The sequence below is a fragment of the Triplophysa dalaica genome, chromosome 19 (genome assembly GCF_015846415.1).
Source record: "Triplophysa dalaica isolate WHDGS20190420 chromosome 19, ASM1584641v1, whole genome shotgun sequence".
Lineage (NCBI taxonomy): Eukaryota > Metazoa > Chordata > Actinopteri > Cypriniformes > Nemacheilidae > Triplophysa > Triplophysa dalaica.
This window is the reverse complement of record NC_079560.1, coordinates 14941429-14967689: the sequence shown is the minus strand read 5'-3', so window position 1 is coordinate 14967689 and position 26261 is coordinate 14941429. Positions and strand designations below refer to the sequence as shown.

At 38.7% G+C, this 26261-nt stretch overlaps 1 protein-coding gene across 1 annotated transcript in view; it reads left to right on the top strand.

Moving 5' to 3' along the window:
- Positions 1 to 26261, top strand: part of dacha (dachshund a) — a 143294-nt gene that overhangs the window by 57273 nt on the left and 59760 nt on the right. Inside the window, exon 2 of the mRNA XM_056730633.1 lies at positions 1502 to 1617. Coding sequence (XP_056586611.1) covers positions 1502 to 1617 — 116 coding nt within the window. The remainder of the gene's footprint in view (positions 1 to 1501; positions 1618 to 26261) is intronic.

Sequence of the window (26261 nt, the reverse complement as noted above, 5' to 3'; positions counted from 1 at the left end):
AAAGCTGACGGACCCACAATTCAGTACGGATACGCATGACGTCACCCATTCAAAGTAAATGAGAAGCGTTGATGCTGTCACCCCATAACTGATGATGTAGGCCACGTGCATCCTGAACTATCGGTTTCGGTCCAGAATTTAACTTTTCAGTGCATCACTACTGATAATAATATGTTTAATATGGTTTAAACCATGGTCTGAAAACTGGATTCTGATTGGCTGGGAGGTGTGCATTAATAGCCTTTAACGCACGGGTCGCTCCAGTCATATTGACTACATTTTAAATGAACTGACAAACTAACCGACACTGTGCAAAATGATACTGTAAACAACAATTAAAGCTTTAACTTGGCAAATAACCATGGCATAAACGGGATAATCCACGGCTAGCCGTGCATTAAATTCGTGGAGGCGAATAACCACCCGAGGCGAAGTTGATTATTCCTTACTTATCAGCTGAAAAATTGACAAAGTATGAAACAAATATGACATATAGAACATATACAGTTTTGTTTGTGCAATATTGTGATATTTAGAAAAATAGGTGTAGGCCAACATTGGCGTCCATTGACTTCCGTTGAATGGACACAAGCTCGAGACACATCTCCAAATATCTCAAGAAAGGTCTTCTGGGTTTTGTAAAAATGAGGGTGAATAAATGATGACAGCGTTTTATTTTTGGTTATAAGGTTAGTCCATTTTAAATCCTGCAAGTAACTATTTTAATGCTGGTTAACTTGACTACAATAAAAACATTATACAGTAGATCAAAAATACAATAATCTTTTGGAATCTGGGGTGAACGCGAACTTCAGTCTTCACGTCCCTTAAATCTAAAACTTTTTGAGTAACACTATTATGAACCAGTTAAAACATGTCAACAGTGCATTAATGAAAGATATTTTAACGTTTAAAATATCAATGTGTTGATAACATTTCAGACGTGTATGCTAGATTACATTGTACGATGCGGTGGATGTTTGTCATGTTTACACACAGACTAGTTATTTAAGATGAATCCTGCCCCTCACAATCGTGCTATTTCTGTTCGCGACCATCAGGTGATCAGCGCTTCATGTTTTGTTAGCGGTGTATTAATATAACGATGAAAACACTTGCTGCTTGATGTACTTGGACCCGATCCAATGACATGCGGCAGAATTAGCATTTTGCTTTTCTAGCTTATTTCCCACCGCGTTCACCCTAGCGCAGGGTTCGAACTGTCATGTACCTGTCGGTTTGAGAGCCCGTCCCACATTGGAGACATAACCATGTTTGCGTGTCTTGTGTGGAATAATTTGTCTGCCGTGATGTATGTTCATGTATGTAGCGTGATAGAGGGTTGATTTGTAACCATACGCTTGTTTGATGTGTGTGTCAGAGAGATTGTGTGAGGGGAATTCGACGTTTGAAATTGACTGTTAATATTCTCTTCTGATTGTATCGTGAAGAATGATCAATGTGTGATATTCAAACATCCGTTCTTCCTCTGTTTCTCTAGTTCTCGGCCCGGCCGTCCTCCCAAACGTTCTCTCGGCTTGGCGATGCAAGACACCTCCCGCCTGCTGCCTCACGGCGTTCACGGCCTGCTCTCCCCCAGCCTGCTGTCCCCGACAGGTAAGACCACCTTTGTTCCTAAATGTCCACCTTTAATGTATATGACTGGTATAGGGACGTCCAGATGTACATGTAGGGATTCAATGGTGGGATTGAGGAAAGCCTGTGTAATATGACTGGTTTAGGCTTATTGGGGTGTCACGTCAGACCTATAAGACGTGTTTCCTAAGGGACGTTCATGTATTGTACGACATGCGTTTTAAACACAGCAGGATGGAGCGCGGTAGAACGGAACAGAATGCAGATGTGTACGGTGTCCATCTGCAACCTATCATAGTGTCCCAAAACACATGAAAACTTTAGATGTACATCATAACAAATGCTTTCAAATGTAGAAATAGGAAGAGAGCAAGATTCAGTCTCGCCTATCAACTCCACGTTAATTCGACTGCTAGGTGAGCATTCGGTCACCTTGACCCAGCCCTTGTTTTCTCACATTTGTACTCGAATTCAATCGAGGCTTTGTCTTTCTTTTGTTGAATCTGGATGTTTTTTATTCCTTTTATCAGCGCTGTCTGTCTTTTTTCCTCTCTTTCTCTCTTCTCTCTTCCTCCCACTCTCCACCTTCTGCAAATCAGCTCCTATTGATTTTCCACCTCTGTCCTTCACTGGCCACCACTGCGTCTCAAACAGAGGTTAAACTATTGGATTTCTGTTGCCTCTTTGCTTTTTCCTGCGCACGCATTGGCTTTCTCCCTCTCTCGTCCCTCTTTTATCTCGCGTGCCTTTTAAATAAACACTGCTTCTACATCGAATCCCATATCACCGGCTGTCGGTTTGTTCAAGGGAAGGCGCGAATGTATTTTGAACCGAGTCTTGATAAACGCGGCAACGCAGACGCGTTCAGGTCCCGCTTTCCAGCGTAAGCCGTCGTTGCATTCCTTCCCTTTTAGCGCCGGCTCTCTAAATTGCTGATGGTAGTGGCAATTTGGCTCTCACAATGGCCGGCGCGTATCGATTGGCGCAGCGCGGAGTAGCCGGAGCAGTCCGTTAGCCGGCCGCGCTGATTGATTTTAGATGACTCTGTTGTTATTTCTGCCGACCTGCTCTGAGGGGTGTGGGGGGGAGAGCTCTTTAAAATGTGCGTCCACATTTGTCTCGATCCCTCCGCTCACCGGGGACGGAAGGACGTGTGGCGTCACCTCAGTGCCAACGAACGCGGATGTTTAAGATAGTGATGCAATTTCAGAACAAGGTTATTTTATAGTGATATTTGTGTTTGAGACTATAAAAAATATATAAAGAAATGCTCAAATGCGTTGGTGCCCCTCCACAAAAAACAAAGAATGCACAATTTTCTCTGAAATAACTTGAAAGTGACAAAAGTAATTAGCATTCACCACTGTTATTCCATATTTAATAGAAATTAGACTTTGCTATTTCATTTTTTGTCAACATAAAATTGTAAATAATAAAAGAAATGAAAATGTTATGGACAGAAATGATGGGACCCCTGACCTAATATTCTGTTGCACAACCTTTAGAGGCGATCACTGCAAGCAAATGCCGTCTCAGGTTTGATGGGTGTCTTCTCCAGACGGCAAGTTTCAGATCTTTAAATTGATGTTCGATAGGATTCAGATCAGGACCAATAGAAGGCCACTTCAGAATGTTTTGTTCTTATCCATTCTTGGGTGATATTTGCGTTGTGTTTTGGGTCATTATCCTGTTGGAACTTGAAGGACCCATGACCTGTGACACTGGGCAGTACGTTTCGCTCCAGAATGCCTTGAAGAGATTTCTTGTGCCCTGCACAGATTCAAGGCACCCTGTGCCGTGATGCAACAAAGCATCCCCGAAACATAACCGAGCCTCCTCCATGTTTCACTGTAGGTATGGTGTTCACTTCTTTGAAAGCTTGATTTTTTCGTCCGTGAACATAGAGCTGATGTGACTTCCCATAAAGCTCCAGTTTTGACTCATCTGTCCCATAGACATTCTCCCAGAAGGATTGTGGCTTGTCAATATGAATTTTAGCAAATTCCAGTCTGGCTTAGGTTTTTCTTTCAAAAGGAGAGTCCTCCTGCTCCTGGGTCTTCTTCCGTGCTTAAAAAGTGACGGATGATGCGATCAGAAACTGACGTACCTTCACCTCGGAGTTCAGCTTGTATCTCTTTGGCAGTTATCCTTGGTTCTCTTTCTAGCATTCGCACTTTACTTCTGTACAATCTGGGGTGGTTTTACACCCCACCTTAAACTTCTTAATAATATTTGCAACTGTTGTCACAGGAACATGGAGCTGCTTGGTGATGGTCTTACCTTGACCATGCTTGTCTATTATTTTCTTTCTGAGCTCCTCAGACAACTCTCTCTTTTGCTTTCTCTGATCCATGTTCAGTGTTGTGCACACAATGATACCAAACAGTGACTCCTTTTCTCCGTTTAAATAGACTGAATGACTGATGACAAGATTGGATACATGTGTGAAACTAATTAAAGAAACTAATTAGTTTGAAATATCACTATAATCCAATTATGTATTATCTTTTATAAGGGTTACCAACAAATGTGTCCAGGCCATTTTAGAAGATCTTTGTAGAATAAGCAGTAAGTCATCTCTTTCCACAGCTTCTTTGCTTTATTCTATGACACACCGAAGGAGTGCAAGTATACATGATACAATAGCTTTCAATTTCATCACTCTTCAGGAGGAGCTGTAAGGGTACCAACAAATTTTAGCACGTCTGTAAATTGTATATGGCACTACTTTATATTTATTTAGTTAAATTGCTTGTTTCTCTTTTTTTATCTTGTTGTTATTGATTTCTAGTATATGTAGATTTTTTGTCCCTTTATTTTTACTTATGTTAAGCGCTTTGAGATGCCACTTAAGGCGCTATATAAAGTTATTATTATAAGTATTTACTAATATGCACATTTGTCCTATATTGTGATGGCAAAAATGTTGAAAAGAAATAATGAAGATCAACCTCTTATCATATATTATATGAAAAATATTAATATGAATACTATAAAATAATGTAATTCTAACAGTTTGTTTTGTAAATTTTGCTTTCACACCATGGGACACATGTACGATTTATTTCTCAACTACCCATATAAATATATATATATTTTTATATAATACTGTATTTATTTAGTAGTATTTCTATAATACTAATATATTTACGGAATAAAACTTTTCTTTGTAAACAGGAATTCACTGATGCCTATCAAACAATATATTTTTGAAAAAGTTGATTACTTTAAGCTGGTGTTTACTTTATAAATAGGCATGTCCAGCATTATGGATGTGACATATTCTGTTAAATTTTTCATGCATTAGGGATGTGAGAACAAAGGACGCACGTTTTTGTGGTTGTGTTGTAAACCTCAGGTCTGCCTTTCTGCTGAGGTTTTCTTCATGAATCCATATATCGGGGCTATAGGAACGGGTCTTGCATGTCAGGATACCTCGGCCTATTCTTTATGACAGCAGCATCAACATATTGTGAAACCTGAGCTGCTGAACTAACCATCTTTTCGATTGTTTACAGAGAACACATTCTCCGCTTCACATGCATTTCCTGATTTTCTTGTGTATCATTCCCTCAAAATACAAAAAACACGAGTATATTTAGTCAAAGCAATCGTTTCCCATGAAATATCAGACGTATGGTAAACGTATCATTTTCAGAAGCACAGCCTTTACATTAATATATACACAATACTACAGTATTCTGCTAGAATTATTAACTTGTAAATGGGCCGCAATTATCCAAGACGACTAAATTTGTTCTTATTCTGCGCAAATTAATTACAAAAGATAAAACCGAATGTAATTAGTATCCATAGAAAATTGATAACAAAAACTAATTACATTTGTCCTTATTACAACCCGTAGTTACACAATTATGTATTTACAATGAATTTTAATTATACTTGCATAGTAAAAATGTGTATATCTATTTCGTTATGTTCTGAACGTTTCCAATAGACGGGTTTAGGAATTAGTTCACTAAAAACATGCAAGGTTAGTACGTTCAGCGATACATTTCAGCTGCCTAATCTATCGTTGCATTTCAGCAGCATAACAAACACATCTGATCAGAGTTGTCATTTAATTATTAGCGGCAATTTGTGCCGTTATTTCCTGCTAATGCCATAATTAAGCAGAACAGAGCGGCGGCTCGGCTGATACGGCGCTCAGTAGAGGATGTCAATGCTTGCCATCATCCTCAGAGAGAGAAAAACAGCCCGAGAAAGATGTCTCTGGAGAACTGAAGCGTTCTCTCCTCTCTAGTGCTTCTAGTCAAGATGGAGCGATGGGGGGTGCGAGTGAACCAGGTGGTGTTGTGGGGTTTGTTTTTGCATTAGTTTTGCTGGATTACTGTTGACAGAAACATTATAAGCCCGTAGCACATCCAGCTGCAGAGAGAGAGAGAACAAGAGAAAGCTAATGTACACCTCATATGTGCAGATTATTATAATACATTTACGTAATGCAAACGTAGATTTGAACAAACCTGCTAAACCAAACTAGAAAAATTCTCGAATGTTTTTGTGTTACAGGAACAAACCTTTAAATTTTAAACTTTTGTCTGTCTGTCTCCATCTCAGTTTGAAACATAAAATTCTGTTATTTTCCATATTAATCTTTACTTTAAGTACTTTTTAAATGCTTTTCATTCAGTTTCACAGTTGCAGAACAAAGTAATCCTCATCACAAAAACACATACAAAAAAGTTCAATAACAAAACCATTCGTAAAACATACAACTGAGATAAAATAAAATATAAATAAACATAATAATAAATATATATAAAAAAATATATAAATATAAATTATATATATATATATATATTAGGGCTTCCAAACGATTAATCGCGATTAATCGCATCCGGAATAAAAGTTTGTGAAATGTGCATATTCATTTTGTACTTATAAACACAAAACATACACATACCTGTCTATATATTTAGGGTATATTTTAATGTATTCACTTATAATTACCAAATTTTTTTATTCTAAATAAATTTTATTTTATATTTTCTTAAATATATGCATTTATTTGTATGTTTTCATAAATACAAGCTTTTATTATGGATGCGATTAATCACGATTAATGGTTTGACAGTCCTAATATATATATATATATATTCTTCTTTTTATCGACCAAAGTTTGCAGGTTAAAATAAGTAGACTTATTATTTCCATCTTATGATTTCATTCACAAACTATATAGTTAGATATAAAACGAACAAATGTTTTTGAAGCCATATCTACACACTAAACCGTATGATGTGGGGGTGTGATCAATTGACTAAAGCCAGTAAACAACACCCTAGAAACCGCCCACAACACCCTCACTGCACAGCCAAGCGCCACTCACAGTTCCTTCATGAAATTGTGCATCTTGTAATCTTTTTATAGTCGATTGAGAGCTGGAATAGTGTGCGTTTTACATTGCTTGACTTTCCCAACTCGCTATCTGTTCCAGGTCTAAGCCCGGGCGCACCGCTGATAAAAGATAACTGATGGGCGGCACTGATCTGAAATGTCAGCAAAAGGACACTCTCTCTCTCAAACTCACACATTCCCACACACACGTCCCTCTTCTCTGCTTCTCATACTTACACACTTGTAGAAAACCACTCTTACACAAACCTGTCCACGTTCACACACACACACACACACTCTCTGTGGGTGAAAACAATTGCAGGCCTAGCTGGTGACTTTGATGAATGACATGTCCCTTTGGGGAGCAGTTTGCCCATCTGTTTATCCCCCCTCCTGTAGCCCCCCTCCACAACACACTCGCACACATGTGAAGAAACACACACTGCACTCAGCGCAGCAGTATTTAAGACTGTCGGCGTCTCCGTCATGCACCTGTGAGCACTCTCGCACACACGCTGCTCGAGACATCTTCCTTTTCCAAGTATCCAGGGTCTCGTTGTCACTCGCTGTTTCTATGTTATTTAGTATCATCAGTGCACGTTCTTGCTTTTTTTGGGTGTGAGGGATGTGCAACACTCAACCAGTTGGTGGGTTGCTAATAGTTTTCGGGTTCACCAAAAAAGTTCATAGAAGTGACTTTTAAAAGTTGGACATTGTATTTCTTCAAACGGCATCTTCAAAAGATGTTGTCGGGTTCCCACACTAAAACTAAATACCAAAACTAAAACTATACATAAATTGTTATAAGAGGCATTAGATACTATATTTCTTAATATAAAGTATAAATATAAAAAACATTTTGACTAGACATATGGACTGATCAGTTGTTGAGCATCATGATTCGTCTTGATCCCTATACTTTCCTCTCTTGCACTCCTATTGGAGGGGTTAAGTGTGTGTGTGTGTTTGTGTGTGTAGAAAGGAAAAGAGCTAGGATAAATAAAACATGGAGATCTGTTTAGCGACATATGGGCCAGCGCAGCCCGTCTCTTGCATTCTAATGAACGTTAAGCCTTTCAGACTGCATGGGACGAGAGCTTTGTGCTGCCGGGAATATCAGCCAGAACCAGCGAGCGTTTACATTCGACTCAACCTACCATATCATCCGGAGAATACATGCGTTTAACAACGACGACTTCATTTCACACTTTTGCCAGCGTCGTTTCCTAACACAGATTGTCAATGAGTTGTCGCGCGTTAACAAATGCGTATTGAAGTCGTGCGGTTTTAACATATGGCAGTCAATTGACAAGTCAGCTGAAAACAAATCCACATTTGAACACAAATTAAACTAGTAATTTGCAAAGCTGCTTTTGAGTTAGGCGAACTTCTCGCAGCCTTAGTGTGCGATAGCGCATCAACAGTGCCATTAGCACATTTTTCTTTTATGAAGGTGACACCTGCACAACCTTGAAAGATGCAAACATGGAGCATTTGTAAAGTGTGAATGTTATGTGGAATTTATTTTGTATCTTCTTTAAGGTGCCTTATTTTAGCAAAGAAACGTTATAAAAAGGTGTTGTGATTTGTAATGTGTTCAAATATATTTGTCTGTCTCTTTATACTGTATGTACAGACAACTAACCCTTTTTTAAACTGTGAATACTCCAAACTTTGACTTGTTTAAGCATCCCAGTCAGATTGATGTAGCAACGTTGCCTCAAACAATTATGTGAGTTTAGGGATTCTGCGGTATCTTCGGCAACAGAGGTGGACAGGGACTATTGTGAAAACCTGTTTAAATGGGCCATTCTCACAAAACCATTCAAACATCATGACAATGATTTTAAACATAATTCAGTAGCACAAAACATTATCATGGTAAATAATTGCGTTCTCTCAAAGAATAATTTTTAACATAGGAATTCATTATTTTTGTATTTTATTGCATTTTCTGCTGAAAATGTCATTACCGTAACACGTTCAGCTATATCTGAGGGCATGGTTTCTACCAGAGTATTTCTACTAGATATTCACAAATGACAAAAAAAAAAAAACACTGACAGAATATTTATGTATAATAAAATGAAGAAATAGTGGAAAAAGTGTTGGTCACTGATGTTCTCATGCTCCGTAACTTTTTTATAAGACTGTAAATACACACCGAACTTTACATTAAGCTTTATTTTGTTTGAATTAATGGCTACCAGGTTAACAGATTTCTTTACAGTTGTTTAGTTAAAAGTTGAATATTCTCTTGTCGTACTGTTTTACACAACAATTTTGATTGTCATTACCGTAACCGTACATGTTTTGAAAATGTAACATATTATTTTTATTAAAACATATAACTTATTAATGTTTAATTATGTATGACAAATTAAAAATGGCCTAGGCATCATGGTTTCTCTTTTTTTTTAAACATAGTGTTGTCATTTTTAGGGTGTTACGGTAATGACATGGTTAAAAAAATATGTTACAGTTTTTTAAATGAATACTACTAAACATATCCTTTTAAGCGAGATCTTGTTTATCTAATGCTTAAAAAGAAATGTTTGACATGCTGAAAACCAGGATTTTTCTGCATTTCTCTCTGATGATTAAGGCCACAGAAACTTTGCTCCTGTAAGAAATCGACAACATTGTATTTTTGTCTAAATCGAAGTGTAATTTTGCATTTATGTTTAATCGATCATTGCAGCACACATACACCCCCTGTGCTTATGCTTCACTTCTGAAACGCACAGTCCTCTTGTAAAACACACACACATAAACAGACCTCCATCAGCCCCCAGGTGCATAGGTGGGTGGCCTTCAATCCCTATTTAATGAAGGCTAAGCTTTTTTTTTGGTTCACAGAGTGATCTGCCTGTCTTCAAACACACTGGCAGAAGACGTCTCAATAGCTCTTCATTATTGCAGGCAGAGCCTGTGGAAAAAAACAAAGACATCATAATTACAAGAGCACGCACAGGCTCTGGGACGAAGAGAGTAAGCGCAGCGAGAGCAAGAGAGAGATCTTTAAGTGCTTATTTCCATTGCACTTCTGATAAAGTGAATGCTGGTTGATCTCTGCTGGGTTCCCAGTACTCACTCTCTGCATTGATCTGTTCGGCTCAAGCGAGTGGACGGTAAAGGACAAGATGCTATTTCTATGTTTTCTTCCCTTTTCAAATAGCTTGTTCGCTGTTATCAATAGACATGTTTTATCTACGAAGAGCAAGGCCACGTATTCCTGTTTTACTTATACGAGACGTCTGCTGAATGTAAATTTTCTAATTTACTGCCTTGTCATATGAACAAAAGCAATTCACTACAAAAGGATTTTCACAGCATAGAACAATGTTTGGTTCCCCAAAGAACCAATTAGTCAAAGGTTCTTAAAAGAATCATCAGTCAAAATGTATTTTTGTTTACAACAAAGAACCTTTATTCTTTTCAGATGTTAAAGATTCTTTATGGAACCTTTAGGCCACAAATGGTTCTTCAATGGCATTGTTTTAAGTCTAGAGAACACAAGAAATGTAAAAAAGTGCATTTGGCATTGTAAGGATAGATATTTGTTTGTTGATCTGTACTTAGCTTTAGTCATATAAAAATTGGGTAACACTTAAAGCCTTTATGTATAATGTATTATTAAGGGTTATTAAAGGATATGATGCATTATAATTATTCATAATGTGTGTTGTAATACATTAAATGTTGTTTTTTTGTTGATTTAAATCCAATTAAAAATGCAAAGTGTAAAAAGGATTGACAAGTCTTATAATAGATCAACTGTAGTTACAATTATTCATAAGACATTATAAGGTGCATTACAGGCATTATTAATACATTAAACTATTTTTATAATGCATTATACATTTATGCTTTAAGAAACGCTAAAAAACACTTGCTATACAAATTCAGTCAAATCATATCAAAATATTTGCATAAATTGCAAAAGTTGACCATGGGTACCACTGTTACTACTGAGCTACAGTACTAGATATTACTTGTAAATGTAACCATGAGCTTACTATAGCAGTAAAGTTATGTTGTAAAACAAGAGGCAACCTTCAGATCTCTCTCGTGAAGCCAACACGGAAGTGACTTGAACTGCAATTCATCGACTGGCCACTAGAGACTGGCTCCAAAAAAGAATCTCATTGAGACCCATGTTAAAACAGGCTACTTTACAGAACAATTTTTTTTGACATAGTTCTATCTAGTTAATTTACCCTTTAAGACAACTGTGGAGGGTGAATTTTTCCAAACTCCACCGTTTAACTTATATTAAGCCTTAAAAGTCTACAAATTATGTTTGTGGCAACTTGAGTGACAAGTGGTTTCAGCAACCAGGCGCCTCAGCTTCTACCACGTCCCGCCTCTTTGCGCATTTTCGATTATCCGGGAGTAAAGCGCTGCTGAGATGGTGACGGCAGGCCCCGCCCACTAAAAGCTTCAAAACAGCACCTCAGAAACCTACGGGTGACATCCTGGACTCTGTCCATATTTTATACAGTCTACGAGTAAAACCAGTAACCTCAGTGTAATTGACTTTACTAGAGTAACCACAGCATAAATGTGATTATAAAACCATCTAGAAACATCGTCTAATTGAAATAATCTTTTACTACTAAAACCAAAAATTCTCTGTGCTATTTGTATTAAACCACTAACATGAGTCGCTAATCAATGGTTGTGATACCATTACTATAACTGGGGTTTCCAAACAACATAATGCACATGAAAATTCACAAAATGATACAATTAAAAAATCTCCCCCCAAAAAACATTAAATTAGCAACAACAAGCATTCATCCATTTTGGTGGAAACCATGGGTTTACTGCCGCAGTGTTGCAACTGCAAAATTTGAGCTGCTCAGCAAACACCGTCTTCAAAGTTTGTCATTCTCGGAGGCTTTTAGTGAAGAGTTAATAGCTATCGAGACGTCCACCTACAGAGTTTGAGCGATATGATACTCATCTGCCTGTTTGTCAGCCGCTGGCCTCCTTATCACCGCGCCGCTCGGCTGCGTTAGCGCTATAATTAGCCACTTAATTAGCAAAAGGGACTTGATTGACAGTTTGGAGCCAGTGACTCACGTTCAGGACAAACGTCTGAGCGCATGTGTGTTGTTCGAGTGTGCCAGCGCCGCCGGCGACACATTAAGACCCACCTTAAGATCAGTCCTACACTAACATGCCAAAACCTCTCACACTAGCGCTAGTCGATCCGCGTCTGTCAGAGATTACAAAAGTGGGATTAGTTCTGGGGAATGATACACATTTGTTAATCCCAAATAAATGATGTCGTCTTTGAGAAGCCCTGGAGGGACATATATCAGTCGAGTACCTCGGGATGAAACATCGGAGTTAACTTCTTGAACAGAGGCTATAAATTGACAAAATCTTGTTGAAATCTGACAACTTCTTTACAGTGAAGGAGCAGTTCTGAGGTAGTAGTAGGGATTTCTGAAACTGAAATGAACGCGGAATTAACATTATGAGGATTTAAAGGAAATGTGAGGGCCCTTGTAACACTGTAAATGAAGTATTACTTTGAAATGCTAATTCAGTTACACTTATACTTAATGTTCTATCATTTTGCGCATCAATGTTTATAAATTTTATGAGAAAAGGTTGATCCGGAACAAGAACTTTAACTATAAAGATAACTAAAAATAATCCAAACATAAATAACCTTATTCTAATCTCACACATTATACTTTGTTTGTAATTAACATTAAATTCACATAAATTTGTGAGCCCTTAAAAATAAAGTATTTTGATTAGCTGTAAATGCTTTATGGTTCACCTGCCATGATACAAATTGCTCACCGTGATCTTTGTTGTAGTTGTGGACTATTCACTTGACTATTCAAAATGTAGAACTATTTCCTTTTTACTTTTTTATAGTTTTTAGTTTGGTTTTACATTTTTAAAAGCCTTAAAGGTCCAGTATGTCAAATTTAGCAGCATCTAGTGGCGGGGTTGTGAATTGCAACCAACAGCTCACTCCACATCTCCTTTTTGAAGCATTACGGTACCTGACACCCAACTAAGATGTCGTCACTTTTTCACTTCTTTCCCAAAGGAGATAAAGTATTTATGAAACACGCTCCATAGAGCAATTTGTTCTTTAAGGGCTACTGTAGAAACAATGGACCTGCAGTGTATGTAGATCTATACAGGTATAAACACATAACGCTTTACTATGTAATGCGTTAAAACACCTCTGAAGACATACTTGTGTATATTATATGGCATTACTATCAATTGATCCTCTTAAAAAACAACACGCTAGACCTTTAAGTAAACCAGACTTTTCTTTTTTTGAAAAAAATGCGAATACATGTTGTCAGGGGTTTTAATTCTGCAACGGTTTGGTTACACTTTTGTGAAAGACAGCGTTAAAATTCTACAAGCCAAAGAAAGACCATTAAAACCCCTGAATACATGTATACGCAAATTTTTCAATTACTTGTACTGTATGACTTTCCGTGTACTCATAAAATGTTATTAAGCAGAGAATAAAGCATCAAGACGTTGTATGAATAATATGTCCATGTTAATTACTCATCAGGCCACCTGCAGCTAAATGAGCTTGTGCTCACCAGAAATAGTTCCTGTTCTCCATGTGAAGGGCATAATAACACACACACACACATACACATACGTATGTGCACTCTGGACACCTAATACAGAATTATAATAGATACACAGTATAAAAAAACATCAAGACTCTCTCAGCATCCCACAGCGAGCTTTATTAATTTTGACAGTGCAGTATGCAAATGGCTGTTTTAATGCTTACGCTGCTGGTTAGCCAGGTATCGGCCGCGCTGACACCTCTTTCCCCCATAAGAAAGAGAAAAGAAAAGAACGTCAATAGCCCGTCGATAAAGTCGCGCTAATTTTTTCACGCCCTCTTCCACTTTGCTCCCATCTGCACTTTTTTGTAACTCATCATCAAAGCACGAGATCTGACTCCGTTAATCTGGTATTAAAACGAATGAAAGGGTGACCTTGTCTAAATTAATAAGTAAGTGGCGAAACACACTTTCAGCGGACGGAAAGGTCACACAAAGGTTGGCCTTTAAGTGCAGCTTCTGTTCTCTTTCACGTGGACTCTTTAACTTTGTTCATGACTTGCTCTTTCCTAACTAGCAGTTTGTCCTTTCTTGCTTTTGTTAAGTAGCGTACTGACAAATATCTTGCAGTACGTAAGAAGCAAATGTCTTATTATTCAGAGAGGCTTGACACCGTAGGACGTTTGTTCTTTTTATTTGGCTGACAAGCTGGGGTCAACTTTTTGCCATTCGGTCGCCTTCAGACCAGCACATTTAAAGTCCCTCGGTGGGCCGCTGTCCAAACCTAGAGTCAGTGCTAAGAAGCTGATGGTATGTGTGTATGTGTGTCAGCTCCTGAAGGAAACTTGTTTTCTTGACCTCTGTTCACACCTAGGGTGCGTCTCAATATGCTTCTCATCTCACTACTAAGTACTGTACACTTCCCAGGGAGCACAGAACAACGTTTTCAGAAGTGTGGCGTGGCTTCATTTATTAGAATTGGAGCCTCTGATATAACACGAAATCTCGTCCCTTTAAAGTAAAAAGTCACATGACATTCCCTTCATAGGCGGTTTGTCTAAAAACCTCCCTGATTCCGTCCAAGAACCATTCAATGGTTGTAGGTGGGTGAGTTCAGCTCTACAGGTGCGTCAAACCGTCAGCACACATCCCTCCGCTTCACCTTTTATTTATCCCTCGTTCTATCTCGCTCGCTCGCTTTCTCCGGCCACTGGAGTGGATCAGTCAAATTATCGAGTGGCAAAACTAATTCGGCGCCCGGGGGCCGGCAAAGCTGCCACTTCCCATCAGCCCCACCGCCAGTCAGCGCCCAACTGTTTTCATTTGGGTCCTCTTGTTTCATTTATTATGGCTAATGGAGCTAATCCTACGAGCAAACCCCCGGCTGGCCCGCCTGTCACTATTGTTTCGGCTCTTGGATGCACCTTGCCTTCAGTGGGAGGGGCCGCACACTCGCCTCATGACGGAAGTGAGGTTTCTCAGGGGGGGAGGGTCGGGTGAAGGGCGGGAGAGAGGAGGGAGAGCTCATCAATCACATTAGACTCATTTGGACAGGACTGAAGCCCCCCACTCTCACGTCTTCTCTACATCTGTGTTCTCTGGGTGTGCTTGGATCCAAGTAGGAGACTAGACTACACAATTGCATTTGCTTAGAGGTCAATGGATTGGTCAGATTTGTGCTTTATACTTCATTCTCAGTCATGTTACATTTTAGGATCAATTTTGTCGCAGGTTTTTCTCCTAAAAGTTATTAAGACAAGTAAAATGAGGACGAAAGAGATTTTTTTATATATAGATATATATATATATATTGCATATAGAGTATAGATCAGTGGTTCTTATTCTGAGGGGCCCGGATGGCACTCGGGGGCACAGTTTTATCAAATTTCCTAAAAAATGTGCCATTTTACAACTAAATGTTGTTGTTTTATAACTTTATAAAATAGGTTTTAGTTTGTTTTGTATCTTGAATTTTGTTTTTAAGAGAAGGGACAAAGGCATGCGTTCTATACAAAAAGGACCTCAATATGAAAAAGTTTGGTATCTCTATGTAATCTCATTACAAATTTAGACTTTTGAGAAGTCACAGAGGTCTTGTTTGTAATTTTTCTTTCTTATGCTAAAATACACAATGTTAAATATTATATAAAAAAATGTTGACACATAACAGTATTAATGGGTCATTTTATATGTTATATAAATTGTAATATTGTACAACTCAATATTTATTGTGTAACTCAAAAACAATGTAGTTATAATAATAATATTATTAATAGTTATTTATTATTACCAACAACAACAACAACTGTTATTATTATTGTTGTTTTTGTTACCATTAATTATTAACATTATTATTACATAGTACATGTTAATTATTATTATTATTATTATTAGCAACAACAGTAACAATAAATATCTTTTACGATTCTGTTTATTCTGTAATGCAATATATGCAAGACGTTATCATTTTAAGAGATGAACAGAAAACTCCAGGAAACTTGCACTCGTCTTTTAGGAAGTTAATGATTATAATCAATACAACCTCATGCATTTTCATGAAGTACAATAAATGCTTAACAAATTCATAGTTTGTAATCGTTAATACATATTTATAGGTAAAAGTGTAGATTTCTTGATTGGGCCATCACAAATCCTTCACCAGTGAGAACCAGAAAGAGAGAGTGAGGTAAACAACTTCTTCACAACGGGGCAATAGTTAAAGATGTTAAGGGTTTGTTGAACGTAACACATGCTACTCAAGGTAAACCTTTGTTTGTTGAATGTCTGGGCTCTCATGGTTTGCTGTCTTGCTGAAAGTGAATGCCCGGGGGTCTGAAGAGAGAATTGGGTGGTCTTTCTTTAATAGGCCGGCTTTGAAATGTGAGGGAGGTCATACCTCTGCAACTCTGCAATTAACAACGTTAACGAGACCGAGCCATTAACGCTGAAGCCCGTTACCAGAACAAGCACTTTACTGTTGTTAAAACATCTACGTGTTGGGTGTTTATTTGTGCGCGCTGCATTTTTGGTTGAAGTTGAAACTGATGTTTTCACCCAAACAAAGTCGCACTTTCCATCATTATTTGTCTTTCATTACTACAAAACTGTGATGTTTATGAGGACGTCCCTTAAAATCAAGAAGGGCATTTATTGGTGGTTTGTAAAGTGTAAAACTTTAGTGCTTGACTTGTGTTTGTGCTATACAAGAATGAATCTTGATCGGTTTCATAGTATTTTAGAGATGTAAAGGGATAATTCACCCAAAAATGAATATTCTGTCTTCATTTCCTCATCCGCATGACATTTCAAACCTGTTTGTCTTTCTTTCTTCTGCCGAACACAAAAGAAGATATTTTGAAGAACGTAGTTAAACAAACAACATTGACCCCCATTGACTTCTATTGTTTGGACACCACAGAGACATTTCTCAAAATATCTTCTTTCGTGTTATACATGATGAGGCAGTCAGTTCTGCAAATGCAGCTCTTTTTTTCCTGATGCCCTCAACTAATCTAGATCAACAACATTTTGAAGTGCGCACACACACACACACGCACACGCTCGTAACAGGGAGGAGAAGGACAGGATTATACAGTGGAGACTGAAGATGTTTGCGAGCATGTTTGCAGGTACGAGGCCCAAGGGTGTACAGCAGCCCCACAGCAAACACTTTCACAGTAATCAACACAATCCCTTTCTCCTACACAATTAAACAACATCTCACACCGTCCCCGCTTACGGGGCTTTTTCTGGAGCAAACATTTCTTGGCTGCACTTTTATTGAAGCACCACGTTCAGTGTCGTGTACTCTGTGAAGGAAGCGAAAGTTATAAATGAATTTATCAGGTTTGTAAACGAGTAGACGTGAATATGGTTCACATTATCACTCCTTCAGGCTGCACTAAACCAGATTGTTAGAACGGGAAGAATGGTCCTATGAACTTTGATCGTCTTATTAATATTAATACGAAGCGCTGTTTCTGGGAAACGGTCTGTGCTGTCAGGTGTAAAATGTGACCCTTGAAATGAGCTTTTTTCTGGGTGGTTTTATTGTGTTCTTATCGAACGCTCTGCACAGTTAATGTGAGGTCAATAAAACAGCACATCGGTCAGATGGAGTTATCGTCAACTGTATAAGCAAATTGTTGCTTTTATATCTTGTGATTATTAATGTGTCATGTGTCGAAAATGTCATCATGTTTTACGTCTCGGTAAGAACTGTGCTTTAAAAAAACAGCATGCAATGATGTGCTAAATATGAGTTGTTGTGAACGTTTAATAATTCCAGTGGAAAAAGCTTTTTATGAAAACACAATAACCGGTGAAACTGAATTTCGGCAGGGTCAGCAGATGGAGAAAATATTAACCAGATTAATGGAGTTCTCTGTTGTATTATTGAAATATCAACATAGTTTCCGATGTTACTCCTAAAGTCACTTGGGGAAAAATAGAAACAAATGAGAGAAGTGTTCAAATACATGAATAAAGATTGTAGATGGGAAATTTTTGAAATCTTTAAGAATCTGAGTTTAGTTTGTGACTTTGACTACGTGAACATGTGCACCAATAATGCGATAATTTCCAATAATCAGAGTAAGGAGTTAATGACAGTATCATGTGAACACCTCTTTGCTCACGTTTACATGACAATTGTATTAGTCTGATTATTTGCTATACAGTAATAAACCGCACATACGATGAGCTCAGATATGGTAGGTGTGTGTTACTGGCTCTCGTTTTAGTAGCTTATATTCACGTCACCATCAATAGTCCGTGTAGCATTTAAAAATGCGGCAGGAAAACAGTGGTATACTCTGTCATTGCGTTGTTTCTGTAGAAAGATAAGCATCACAGAATGCTTGTAAACGGTGCATTGTTGAGATCTTTTCTGAAACTCTAATGGAGACATTTGAGAGATTTCTGGGTTTTCTCATGAGAAATATCTGAGACACATGAGACTTGAGCCAAAAGTGCCATTTGCTCTCCATTTAATCTCATTGATGTCTATGAACAAAATAGACATAAATACTAGTAATTATAAAAAGAAATACATGAATAAATCTCATGTTTTTTATTGATTTTTTGGCATTCAAAGTTATCATATAACCATCCAGGTGATGAAGTATATAGTCGTATAATCATTAAATGCATGCATCAGTTGTTACAGAAAACATTCTGAGAAGACTTTGAGCTGTTGGAAAGATGGGGTGGATGGTACACGAGTGTAATTCTGATCTCAGGACAGAATGAAAGCGAGTGTGAGAGTAAGAGGGGTAGGAGGAGGAAAAGTGCTCTCCACTCACTTTCTGCCCAGCGAGCAGTGCCTTGTTACTCTTTGAACACTTGGCCCATTTATTTCTGCTAAGTCGTGTGATTCTGCGTCGGCCAGCGAAGACTCTAGTGGCTCTTTTCATGAAACATTAACAAGTTCCTGAGGTTAAAGGGATGCCTCCAAATCACTGCTGATCGCAGCTTGTGAGTGTGTGTGAGGGCAGAAATGAATAAACTATATCTGTACACGTGCAGATAGAGAATCTGAATTCGTTTCGGAAACATTTAAACATCACGAGCGTGTTTTCGTTTCACGGGCAGACTGAGTTTTGAAGAAGAAAGGTTATTAATCCACGCCGCTTCTGCCGCCCACCACCTCGGCTCCTCTGGGGTGCCTGTTGATGACACGTACAGATCAGGACGCCCACGGGCCAATCACAGATCTTATCTTCAGTTCTTCAAAATCCTGCTGCAGTCGGCACTGCCCACTCCAAACAAATTGTGGTGTATATGAGACGCTTGGGAACAGGAAGATTTCATTTTTTTAAAGCTTTCGAAGTTGAGGGAAAGAATATTTAAAAACCTTTTTTTATTTATGTTATTATATTTACTTTGTCATTTATTAGGAGTTTGTAGGTGTTTACCTTCATCATATTTATTAACAGATAGGTTTGAAGTTTAAGAAATGTTCAGGTTTAGGAGTTGTAAGGCGTGTATTAACTCTCCAGGTAGAAACACTGATATGTAATCTCTGACGTGACGTTTTTAGTATTTATATGAAACGCTGTAAAACTGAAAGCAGATCAGTGTAAAACATCACCTTGAGGCAAGTCTTGTAATGGAGCGCTTATTCATTCACCCAAAGTATTCGGATGACCACCCCTCTCTCGTAATAAATAACAATTAGAAAGCTATACGGCGTGTCCCAATTCACATACTTCTCTAAATAGTGTGAGAGATAGAATTAGCGCATCCCAGATAATAATACATGAAAAGTTATACACCATAGGTGTGATTTTTTTTCCTTATGGATTTCAATTGTATCGAGGCATTTACAATACACATTAAACTTAGTGTTAAATGTAAACCTCAAGTCTTTTTCATCTGCATCAGCGGTTCATTACAATAACTGTGTGCTGCTTATGTCTGTACAAGTAAAACTTGTAGAAGGCACTATTTTTAACATAAAAAATATCTCTTTATTTTGTGATTTTCATTAATCTTTAATATTGTTCACCCTTCACGTTTGTCTGTGGGCTTTACTAATATTTAACCAAAGAAAATGATTGAAAGGAGCTTGTCGACTTGATTTTAATTATTTAATACAGGTGTTATTTCATTTCCTTAAAAAGTAGCAAAGACAAGTGAGGTTTCTGCCACAAAGCAACGCTATAACATTTATAATGTTATATTATATGACTATCTAATATTGTCATGATATGAAAATGATGATATGAACATGTTAATTAACTTAATGCCTCATATAGGCTCAAATTATAAAACATACATCATTTTCCTTGCATAAAGTAAAGATGACATAATAATTCTGGTGCCCCTGCATTTCTTAAAAAGGTTTGATATATTTGTCATCAATTCAGTCATCTTTATAAGGAGAAAGTTATTATAATCTTATAGACATTCATTTTTCAGTTTGTATAACTAATATACATCCCAATTGAAATAAATTTGACACACTGTGCTTAGCGTCACAAATTGAACAAATGGATTACAAACGTCTCATTATCACTTGAGTTTTTGTCAATGTACATCCTATTAAGAAAATTGCAATAACACCATGTATTCTATGTTTTCTTTATTTTCTTTCATAATTACATCTCTATTTCGGTCACTGCTAAATGTTTGTAAAGCTGCTTTTCACTTATACAAAATTGTTAAAAAAGACTGAAAGGCACAATGACATTGAAGCATCTTTGTGAGACAAGTCATGCAAATTGATTGGTAATCGTTGGTCGTGCATGGTTTATCGTCAACTTTACTGCCTTCTGCATCCCTAACAAACTCCAAACTCTTTTATGGGTGCAGTATGCAAATTCAGTCGCAGCCAAACTCTAGTGTCTCCATAGCACGCCTCAAGGTAAGGAAACGTGAAGCTTGCACAAATAATCTAAACAAATAAATAAATAAAAAGAAGCGATTACTACAGCAGGGAGTTAATTAACGGCTTGTTCGTGTTTGATAGGAGAATAACACGCCGTAATTTTACCTTGATGTAATATAAAACCACAAGCTGCCGCTGCTGCATTGGCTAATTACCACCTGTGTCTAGTGGCCGCTTGGACCCCAGCACCTATTAATGCCACAAAACACAATACAACAATTAAAGCTTCTACTACTAGACTTTAAACCGGCCCGCTATATTGTGGGCGGTAAATTTGGCCGCTTTTACCTTTAATTGCCCCAGAAATTACGACAAGGGATTATATTAATGTTTTTAAATGCAATGGAGAGGAAATGAGAAGTGCTGCGGGCTAATGTTATGGCCCAATTTGTCTGTTTTGTCGACACTTTTATACACAGAAGTGGAAGACTTTTGGACCACATCCCTTTGTAAATCCAGAGTTGACATTTGAATGCGAGACACGTCATCATTAAGTCACCTTTTAATGTGGATGTGACGATTTTGCAGATTTGCAGATAAAAACAACGGCGGTGAATCAGCCATCTATCTGTTCTTAAAGGGACAGTTCAACCGAAAATGAAAAATTCGGTCATCATTTACTCACTCACATTGTTCCAAATCTGTTTAAATGACTTTACAAAGCAAGATATTTAAAAGAATGCTTGTAACCATCTGGGGCACTATTGACTACCTTTGTAGAAGAAGATTCTGAGGAATTTTGGGGTGAACCATACCTTTAATATAACAGGAGGTCAGAATCGGTCCTCCCGCATATAGTAGAGAATAGAAAGCCAAAGGTATGCTATTTTAGTGGAAGTGTGCATACTTTTGGGGCTAATATTACCCATAAACCCGTGCAGTTTCAAATTTGCAAGGGTAGGAAACTGGCGAGTAATGAAGCTGCCGCAGCGGTTTTTAAATGTAAAATCTTGAAAGCACTGCTCACTACTCAAACATCACCTGCACCGAGTGGAAATGTCAGAGGTACAATTGCTGAACTCTGATAGTCTCAGTTGTGCATCATTAGGACAAAGCAGGAGATGACCAAGTTCCTCTTTATCGTCCGTATACAAACATTCAATTCAGTCATACTTAAACAAAATCTCTATTATGTGTTTCTGTTCATTCCTGCTTTTGTCCACCCGTCCCCCGGGTACGTCCGCCAATGCCCTCATTCCCACGCTGTGTGTGTGTATCATCTTTTCTCTGCTCCAATAATGGCAGATCCACATCAGCATCTGCCTTCATTAAAAGTAATTACAGCTCATATTGGGCTCTCGCTCGCAAAAACAACGGAGCGGCCCATGTGAGCTGACTCAGGAGCAGGGAGACTACTCGACCCAGGGCAGGCCGGATCTCAGGTCAGGAAATACAGATGACTACACGTTGGATGATGATGATGATGATGATGATGGAGTCTTTTGAAATGACCTAGATTGGCTTTTACTGTGAGGTCACGTGGCGGAAATCTCAGGGATTGGTTCGTGCTTTTATTTACAACTTCCATCGCGCCCCATTTCTCTCTCTGTTTCTCACCAGCACTCGCTGAAAAGCACCAGAATCCGGTTTCCCCCGTTGGCTATATGCCTTTGTCAGACACTCATCTCATCCCTTGTTCCGCCGTTCGGAAATTCCAAAGGTGAATTAAATACAGTATTCCGCCCCTGTCTGCTGGGACCCCCCTCCTCGTACCTTTTTGTCCTCTCGGTTTACTGTTCAACGTGAAATCGGACAGTAATATTTGCTAAACAGTGAATCAAAGGAGACGCTCCGCCTGTTTTTTTCCCCGTCTTGTGTACAAATCTGATACTTTTTCCAGAGAAGCGAAGAAAAGATGTTCTTTCTTTCCTTTTTAGCCCCGATTTGTTTGAAAAGGAAAAAATGTGAAATGTAATAATGTGTCCGGTTGCGTGGAGCAGAGGGCGGGGGGGGCTCGACTGACCCCCTTTTGTGGAAAACCTGATCTCTGTGGACTTGTTCTCACAGGCAGTCTGTGTTGGGTTTTGTCGGTCTTGATCTCTCTCTTCCTGTTTTTTTCATTTATGTTCACTTTTATATTTTCTTGACTGAAGCTCTTCTTGTGAGATTATCGGGAGTGGAACGGGTTTGTGAGCATATTTTGTCGGGAAAGTAAATACTGGAAATAAATATTTGTTGGGATGCTTGGCGACTCGGTTTAAACACTACAAGAGCAGAGTCTGGGATATACAGAGAAAATCTTTTAAAATCAGATGAAATTGAGTGAACTACATGCATACAACATACAATGAATGTTTTGGTGCGTGTACATTTTTAATAATTGGGCGCTGGTTGGTGATTACGGTATTCCAGCATTATTGAAATAGCAACAATAATCTGACAGGAATTCATTGCTATTTTATGATGAGGCTAATTCGTATAAATTCATTTGATGTTTTAGTTTGATTTGGTTCTTGTCAGTGATGTGAGGTTTAGGGACGGGGTAAGGGGAGGGGCTTCAGTATTGCTTTTTTCTACCAATCGCAGTTTTTGTATGAGTCACATGGTACAAATTTATACAAATGATCCACCTCGTAAAAAATAGTTACGAATTCCTGTAAAATCGGGTTGTAAGAGACATGATACTTGAGACTGTAAGTGTAACATTGGCAGGTTTTATTCTGCTTTTTATTTTTTAAATGCTGATATTATATGTAAATTAACAACGTTTACTCTTTCTCTGTGTTACCTGGACAAAGAAATACGAAGTTTATTCATAAGCAAAAAATTGTTTGCTGACAAATCAATTTGCATTCGTGGTTGCCAGATCTGCATCACAAAACCAGCCTAATCGCCTTTCAAAACTATCCCAAAACTAACCCCATCCCAAAATATGTGACTATACCTGCATGCATTACACAATATTTCTTGTTGAAAATTACTATTAGTTATTACAAACATTTCATTTAAACCAAGCTGGCAACCTTTCAGTTGTTTTTCTTGAATAATCTCAGTTCTGACTCACATTTTGAACATCTGAAAAACAAAATACAACTCATGTGAATATCTTTTTTGACCAGTAATTGGATGAAAATACTTGAATTAATGATTGCCAATGAATGTTATTATAAAATGTTGACAATATGTTGTCTTATAATCAAAGTCCTGATTTTACAGAGAATTACATTACTTGAGGCTGTGCTATGTTGTAAAGGCTTGTGTGCATATCAGCACTAATAAACCAAGAGTATATTATTAACAATATAGCATGATCTTATTGGATGAACACCTTACATTTTTTAGCTAAAACCGTTCTAACCCTTTGCTGCATAAACCTGAAAGAAGGGACATGAAAATGACCACGAGTTACCGAACTGTAACGCAATCCCAACCTGCAATCCCTTCTTGTCTTTTACCCGGGTCTTTAAGGTTTCATTACCTCAGTAAAGACAGGAATATTAAACGTAGTGAAACAGAGCGCCTCTCAACGCTGAAATGAATCCATTGATGTAACGCTCACTGACTTCAACATCAAAAGAAACTTCTCGAGATCGATTTTTTTCTCTGCTTTGGAATCTACTGTTTCTCATACCACTCTATAATTAAACGGGACATTGTTGTCTAGGTATGAAAAAGGGCCAATTCAATAACGTCACAGCGGAGGAATCCAGACCGGCCCGTACCTGACCCCTCGTCGAGACTCCAAAAGCCCCCATCCACCTCATCGGTTCACCTCCTCACTTCCAAGCCAGGTGAACCATTAGCCACCGAGATGGACCTGTCAGATCTCCAGAACGAGGGAGTATCGGCCGAGGAAAGGAGGATAGATGTGTTCTCCCTCCTCTGGACATGCCCGAGCGCCCTCCATTCATGCGTCGGGGGGGCGATGGCTCGCGAGTGTTCAAAGGGGGAGTCTGAGACTTGTAGATCTGAAGGGCCATATGAAAGGCAAACAATAAGCAAGCTGTTTGTCCACCCCTGCAAAACGTCTCTCGCCTTTCATCCACAGGCTCCCATTTCCGCGGGTCGCGACTTTTCTCAAACATCAATTACTGTTACGGACGCCGTTTGATCTCCGGGATTCTTCTCGACGTAGTATCGGGAGGCATATAGCGTGTGTTTGCAAGACAATGCACCAATTGTGCAACTTTTTCTATTCTTGTTATTCGGTATAAATGCAAAAGCAAGGACTTTAAATGGATAGTTTACTTAAAAATTATTTATGGCTCACAAAAGGAGATATTTTGAAGAATGTTGGTAACCAAACAACATTGACCCCTATTGACTTCCATTGTACAGACACCACAGAGACGTTTCTCAAAATATCTCCACGGTAAAAAAAGTGTCATACGCATTTTGTACGACAGGATGGTGGATAAATGATGACAGGATTTTTATTTAGGTGAACTGTCCCTTTAAGGCACCATTCGGGACATTTCAGCCGCACACACAGCAGTCTTGACGCTTCATTCAGCGAGTGTGTCTGAATCCTGTTTGGAGGCACGCGCAGCTGCGTCGCTGACAACTCCGTGGGATTAGGCAACAAAACGAACTCGTAATAAATTGAATCAATCATGCTGACATTCTGTTTAAATGTAGTTGCCGCGTTTCCCCGACAGCACTGTGCGGACAGGGCTGGCTGCGTAGAAATACTGAGATGCTTGTGTTTTTCTTAAACGCATGCCGTGATTCATTTATCTTACCCAACCACCACGGTCCGGCATATCGGAGTGTTTTTCCAAGAATGAATAATACGCCGGTTTACTTGGCTGTCGCAGAATTCAGGGAGCGTTGTTCATTTTCAGCCGGGGGACCGTGTGGCCCTCTGGGGACCAAAAAGCGCTCGGCTCTTCCCGATCCGACGACTTTGCGAAGGAAAGAATAAAGGAATGTTCTTCGGCCTTCTTCTTTGTGCTAGTTCACGTATTGCGTTGGAGGCGAGATTTTTAATGAATTAGATCAAGGTGACATCCGCCGTCTGAACCTGGGGAAATGACACGGGACGCGAGTCTTCTCTTCCAGCGGTGGGGAAAATTCGAGAGCGCGAGAAGGCGTCGTATCGTCACTTAATGAATTACTTAATGTGTCCCTCCAATGTTTAATTGAATTAATTAGGGGCTTAATTGGGCTGAGTGATGATGCTTCCAGGCCTGAGGAGCCCTCGATGAGCGTAGGCTAGAGATCTGGTGTGTGAGACAGTGGGGATCCTCATGGGACCAGCGCACACGCTCTCACACCCTCTGGGAAAAGATTTCGTCCTCTTCTTTCACGGGGTGGGCGGCTGCGGGGGGCAATGCTGATCTGCCCTCTAGAGAGCAGCTCTTCTTTAACAGAACACAGACAAACGGCAAAATACAGCT